General features: G+C 32.2%; 1 protein-coding gene across 1 annotated transcript; it reads right to left on the reverse strand.

Annotated features, from left to right (window-relative positions):
* Window positions 1-1,373: 1,373 nt before the first annotated feature.
* Window positions 1,374-5,887, reverse strand: LOC133197879 (deoxycytidylate deaminase-like). Its single transcript, XM_061334062.1, has 5 exons — window positions 5,781-5,887; window positions 2,947-3,040; window positions 2,467-2,590; window positions 2,145-2,358; window positions 1,374-1,458 (listed from the first exon to the last, which is right to left on the reverse strand). Exons 1-5 carry the CDS (start codon window positions 5,885-5,887, stop codon window positions 1,374-1,376), a joined length of 624 nt encoding a protein of 207 aa, XP_061190046.1.
* Between the last annotated feature and the right edge of the window lie 1,468 nt (window positions 5,888-7,355).

Consider the following 7,355-nt stretch of genomic DNA (forward strand, 5'->3'; position numbering starts at 1 on the left):
ATCAAAATTAATATCGATGTTAAGGATTCTCAGATTATTCTGATGTATAAACATATGTAGACTTCAGACAAGCAACTTTTAAATTTAAGAACACAATTTGAAGTTTTACGCCCTAGCGTTCGGTAATTATTAGAATTGGCTCTGTTTTGTATGTATGAGGATAGTTTCACACAGAATTGAATATAAAATTGCAGAAAATATGGCTCTTACTAGTAAATATGTTTAAATGAGAAAGGAGGAAAAGGTGTCGTTTTACTAAAATTCTATACACATGTATTTTTTAATCTATATTTTAATGAAAATACACATTAGATTACATTTTGGTGAATTATCTTGGGCAAAGAGAATAAGATAGATAGAAACCAAGTGGAAAACGTTATATATCGCTCACACAGTTTTTCAAAGTATTAAGGAAAACTGATGAAAAAGCAATACGAATAAAGATATAGTTTAATTAAACGGTTGAGAGGCATTGAGTAGATGACAGGATTTCTGAAAAAGAAAGATAATGCATTTTACTAAAGACAGAGCTAGCAAGATGAAGTAAAGACGGACGTAAAGTAAAGAAGGACCCAAAGTAAAAGCGGACATAAAGTAAAGACGGTCGTAAAGTCAAGATGGACGAAAAGAATAGATGTAAATTAATCGACACAACTTATTTGTGTATATAGATGACATTTTTCAAAAATTATTTAGAATACGTTTTGATGTTACATAAATGATTTGTAATAATCCTTTTATAAGTAATAATTTATTTATAGTGACAAGTTTACATTTTCACACATTATGTTTACAAGTAAATTAAAAATGAATCGAACATCCGGCCAACCAGGCTTACATGCCATTTTGAGCACACAATTAAAATAAAATATATAAAGAAAAGAGGGGAAAACTGGTTAAAATTTGGGCCCATGTAGGATCATTTAGAATCATAATAATAATGTCCATGAAGTTTGAAAACTTATATTCGCTTACAATGAACTGGACCTTAGAAGTTATACGCATGGGAAGTTACAAATTGTTGATATAATGTTTATCTTATTTAAATGTTGCCTTTTAATGCCTCCTATTTTTAACTCTTCACGATATAAGGAATATTGATTTAATAGTTTATGTCACTAAAATATTCAGTAATACAACAGTCATAATTTTGGATGGACATGATGTTAACAAAGAAGATTATTACTGATGACGTTTGTCAACATTCAGTTTTAAACTTTACACCCATCTTCTATTCATACCTTAACCTTATTCATTAACTGAGAGTTTCTTAGAGCATTACATTATATCAATATTACAATATTAATATGAGTGCTTGTAAATTTCAGACACACTAAAGATTTGTTTGTTTTTATTCTTCATCAACATTGCTTTCAGTCGTCTTGTGGAGGAGTAAATTCTAGTTTTATTTCAGTCAGAAGAGGAACTCCAACCCTTCGTTGAAGATTTTTGTAGTGTCTGAAACAGAAATTATTGAAATAAGTAAGAAATAAAATATTGTTCGTTATCTTCATATTTCATTTTAAAATTTTATCGGGATGTAAATACGGGCTGGCCATGTGATCAAATCCCAAAAAGCTAGAAGGGCTTTATGGTAGGTTGATCACGTACCAACTCGTACATATATTTACATCATGATAAATGTTAATTAATGATACCTTTTTACTTATATTTACATCTGTAAATGATTTACTACAAATATTTGCGTATTATAAATTTAAGCCCATGAAATAATTTTTTTTTTCAAACTTCAAAGGTTTGAATTCATTGTGTTGAGCACGACGACCACTTATGATGTCACTGTGAACTTAGGTCGTTTATGACTCAACAATGACTTTTTTATAGATAAGATACGCCTTGTTGAAATAATATTACAAAGGGAAAACATTTGCAAACGTGAATATATTAGTCTAGAATACCAGGAAAGACAAGTGAAATGAATAGTTTATAGTAGATGTTATGGCTTCTAAATCAAAATTACTCTTTATTTACTCTTAAAACATTGATTTATTCATTTAATTGTTTTATTCTCTTATCTGTCCCCATCGTCATATAAATACATTGCTCTAACATTTACATATATTGCTACAGCATATAGATACATGACAACAACATTTAAATACATTGCTACAACATAAACATACATTACTACAACATTTGCAAAGGTAAGCAGCGCCCGAGAAGCCTTGAATGCATCTCTATCAGCCTTATCGTCGGAAAAATATATCACTTTTTTGATTCCTGACTGTATCAGCAATTTGGCACATTCATTGCAAGGAAAGAGCGTAACATACAATGTGCAGTCCTCCAAACTAGTAGCATGTCTGTTGACAATTGCGTTTAACTCAGCATGACAAACTAAAAGAAAAAAAAATGTACTTTCATCAAATTCCAAAAGAAGACGAGATGTATTTATTATGTAATATGTAACTATTGATGCAATTGCTGAAATTGTGAAGACTTTACCGTAATCGTGTTTCTCCTTTTTTGTCCAGGGAAAGTGCTCATCGGCTTTAGCACTAGCATCAGGAAAACCGTTATATCCGGCGGAAACTATTCTATTTCTCTTGTTAACAATACATGCACCAACCTGAAAGTGTCTATAGACTTAATATTCTGTGAATGACTTTAATTTGCGGGAGCCAATTTTCGTTGATTACTAATCATGCAAAAAGTTATAGGTTCTTGGGTACCTGATTTCGTTGTCAAATGTCTTTTTTATGAAAGACATACCTACTCTTCGATATTTTCTAAATGATGATCACATCGAACACTCACGAAATATAATGCTTTTTAATGTTGACATAGGTACATCGAATCTGTATGATACATAAAACTATTAGGATTTTTTTTTTTAAATCAAACATTCATTACAAAAAGAAAGTAAAGACAAAAATCTAAAATGTGTTATTTATACAGAAAAGATTTTTTTGTGAAAAATGTTACCTTTCGATCAGGATCTTTGCTTCTTCTTGCTGACAGAAAAGCAATACCCATAAAGTACTCATCCCATGTAATGATAGGTTGTTGTTCTTCTTGACTGAAATGTTTAAAAAAGATATGCTAATGAATGAGTAATGCATTGATATATATTTTTGTAGCTGAAGTATCTTTTTAGGAGAGTGTTTTTTTTTTTTTTTAATTTCTTTTTCTTTCAAAACAACAACTATTATTACTAAAGGGCATAAAATTTCGATGAAATTTAATTGATTATTTAAATGTCAAAATAACAACTTTTGGAATGATCGAATTGTGCAAACTTTTATCAGTATGTGGGTAGGAAATGCCCTTTCCAAACCCACACCCGATCAACTTTGTGTAAAACCAAACCCACCCACAATTCTCCTGCTTTCCTCCCATATTGATTGATTGTATGTTGTTTTACGTCCCATTCGAGAATTTTTCACTCATCTAGAGACGTCACCATATACCGATGAAGGGCATCAAATTTTTACCTTTACCCGGCACTTAAGGACATTGAGCAGTGACGGATCTTTATCGTGCCAATGCCTGCCCTGATACAGGGCCTCGGTTTTTAAGGTCTCATCCGAAGGACCTGCAGCTTTCACATTAAAGTACCGAGCGCATGGCGAAGGAACAGCTGCTACCCATTTTTTTATCGACTTAGGTCAGTCGCGGCCGAGATTCGAACTCACGACTTCTCGATCACGGAGCGAGCGCTCTACAGACTGAACGGTTTTCATTGTCATATTTGGAAGAGATTACACAAAGTTATGTTTAAAAAAAAACAACATCTTATGAAATTGTAATATTAGATTTTATACATGTTCACCTTTTTGAAAATTTCTAGTCCCGCGCCTGGGGTTCACCTTGCGTCAACCTTCGAGTATTAGTTTTACCGTTATTATTATTGGATTCCACATGGTGTATACACACATGTAATTATATCAGTAGGAATTCATAGTCTGTTTTAAATGGATAAGTTTATGAAATTAACAGTACCCATAACTTGGAAAGTACATTTTAATTAAGGGGAGCCATTAAAAGTTTAGGCAAAGAACGGGGTAAAATATTTTGAAAGGCAAATGCTTAGGGTCGTATAGCTTGAAAAGGTGAAAAGGATCAAAGATCAATGGATGCCACATGCAAGTTATACATAGAAGCAAGTTCCTGGGGATCATTATTCCTATCTGGAATTGGACACAATCAAATCTTGTTGAGGATGAAATGTCGAGGTAGATACGGAACGAGAAATAACTTTTCATTAGCAATCTTGTCAATTTCGTTTGTAAAACAGAATAAAGGATATTTGGGAAAAAGCAGAAAAAATGACGAAGGATCATGCGGAAGACGGAAGCAGGTCATGTCCCAAGGGAATTGGCTGCTTTGCCTTATACACACTTTTAGGGAATTTGACAGTGAGTCTCTCTCTTAAGTTTGCTAAAATATGCTATCAGTTCCTCGAGAAAAAGACAACCAGATCGTCTGTTTATTTTGATACAGTTACTTCAGAAGGGTGATTTTAGTAAATTTCTTGACATGAAACTTAAATATCTTGCAAAGTGAATCCAATGATCACCGTCTATAGTATCTATTAACTGCCATTTTTATATTTAAAAAGTGAAATTTTAATTTAATATTCAAATGAGTGCTGATGAAAAAGGATTAAGAGTTATCTGATGTTTATCCATTGCATTTGACAAATGAGTGTGTCATCTATCAAGTTTCTTCGTTGGCGGAATTGAATCAGGTCTCCTATTTTCAGTACAAAATCTGTCAATATTGAAATTTTAGTTTTATTTGCATGAGTCTGAGATATTTTGTAACATTTACATAGATTTTTACCTTGAACTTTATTCAAGAAAATTGGTCCAGGGTCACTGCACAAACTCTACTCACAGGCAACCTATTGGTGATATTTGATCAAAATTCGGTCAAGGGGAGAAAATTTCTCAGAGATCTGCTATGATCTTGACCTTTGGTCTAAAAGTTTGATTTAAGATCACTGTACTTCATCTTCCCATGATCACTCCATGTGTGAAGAGCCAAATACAGGCCAAGGGGAGAGAAATTATGAACCAGTCAAAGATTCTACAAAGAAATGTGAACATTTGATTTAGAAATGTCGCTCAAGGTCACCGCACACCCCTTTCCCACAAGCTCTCCGGGGTAAAGTAAAATCCAAATAGGGCCAAGGGGAGATGAAATATCCGGATAAGGATTTCACACAGATTTTCTTTACTTTGACCTTTGATCTATAAAATTGAATTAAAATCACTGCACACCATTCACCTACGGGTACTCTATGGGTGACGCAGATTTGGATCACTAGAAGAAAATATGCTTTGGACAATTGATATTGGACGGACGGGCAGACTGTAGGGCGACCACAAAGCCGGACTCTAATTAAGCATTCCCATCCATCATTTTTCACGACATTTAGTCTAAGGTGAAGTAAATTTAAACTAGTTATATCTTTATACAGAATGAACATACTGTATAAAAATAACCTTCTTTAATCCTTGGTGGAGTTCATTGCAGTCTTTTATTTTAAGTGTATGCAAGTATAAGGAAAACTAGGAAACTTTAACGTTATAATAAGTTTGTTGCATACTTGAGGATTCTTAAAAAAAAATTGCAATAAAATATATCGGACACAATTGAATGCGCTTGTTATTGAAAATTGGATTATGGGCATAATTATAACAACCTTAACATCTTTCTTTTTGCAAAGATTTTTGATTTTTCTGTTTTTTTCTACCCCTTGGATTTTGAGTGTGTGTGTGTGTGGTTATTTTTTTTCTTCTTTTTTTACGAACCTTTGTTTTGAATCCTCTTTGTCGGCAAGGTCACTAGGTCCTGCTCTATTTGTATCATTCGAATCTTTGGTTTTCCGCTTCCTGGCTTTATCTTTCTTGGGTGGCATGTTCGGCTTTAAACTATTCTTGTAAAAAAGAGTATCTAAATAAAATCATTGAATTTCTATGCAAAAAATTACAAAATAATTTTCCTCATATATTTAGTTTAATTTAGAAATATTCAAATTAAATCTATTTATACCTTGAAGTATATGCTATATAACGTCATATGTGGGTTTTATTTACTAGTACGAGTTTGAGTCAACGTGAACACCAAAAATATTATTTCTATAATTTTTGTAATGTAAATATTTGGTACAATTGTCGATTTTAAGGACGTCTATTACAACAGCAAAAACTAGACATTTCATAAACTCATGTATACAGTTTTGACTTTATGGATACATACATGGAGAGAGAGAGAGAGAGAATAATGTATACACTTTTTTCTGGAACGCCAAATAAACATATATTTAAATATTTGTATCTATCTTCAAATATTTTACCTATCTTCAAATCAGTTGTAACTATCTCCAAAGGAATTGAAGATAGGTTTAATTCAATTATAGTTTTAGTTCAATTGGAGATAGGTATAATATTATTGAATATAGGTGCAAACACTAAATATTAAAGATAGGTATAATTGGTGCAATTGAATTGAACCTAGGTACATGTTTAATTGATTTATACTTTTCTTCAATTTATTTGTTTAGATGTATTAATTGTATCCTAATTGAATATACCTATCTTTAAATCAATAATACCAATCTTCAAAAGATTAAGAGATAGGTATAATTCAGTTGAACCTATCTGTAATAGAATTAAAGATATGCTAAATTCATTTGAACTTAGGTTCAATTATTGAAAGATAGGTGTAATTATTTACATCTACCCTTATTTCACTTAAACCTATCTTTGATTTAATTGCAACTATCTTCAATTCATTTGAAGATATGTTCACTTATTTGAAAATAGGTATAAATATTTGAAGATAGATATTTGAAAATGTGTTAATTTGGCGTTCCACACTTCTTTATCAAATCCAGTATCAGCCCGAGGCACCAATATCAGCAAAAGGGCCGAAGGCCCGATGGTCTTGGTCGAGGGCTGAAAAATTCTCTAACGGGACGTAAAACAACACATAATCAATCATTAATATACCGGGATCAACTCCTTACACCGCGACTCTAGAGCAAACGCTCTTAGCACTAGGCCACGCGGGCGACTGTAAACTAAGTATCATTACAAATTAAAGAATCCTTTCAAAAATTAAATATAAACTGTGATGAATATATACAACTTTGACATTAGATCTGGTCTGTATTGTCAGCCATACAAGAATTCATAGTTTAATGTACAATTTGAACATCATTTTTTCCCATTTTGACTAGGAAACAACAACGAATGGAAAACAGTTGCGAGAGTTTTTGTAGGAGTTGGAAAATGATTATAGCATGAACTTCTTAGTTCAATAACACTCACAGCATATTTACCATGAAACGTAAATTGGATGCCACTATTTTTTTTAAGCTTTAG

This window comes from Saccostrea echinata, unplaced genomic scaffold (assembly GCF_033153115.1).
Source record: "Saccostrea echinata isolate AGI-Se365-2 ecotype Australia unplaced genomic scaffold, CSIRO_AGI_Sech_v1 ptg000032l, whole genome shotgun sequence".
NCBI lineage: Eukaryota > Metazoa > Mollusca > Bivalvia > Ostreida > Ostreidae > Saccostrea > Saccostrea echinata.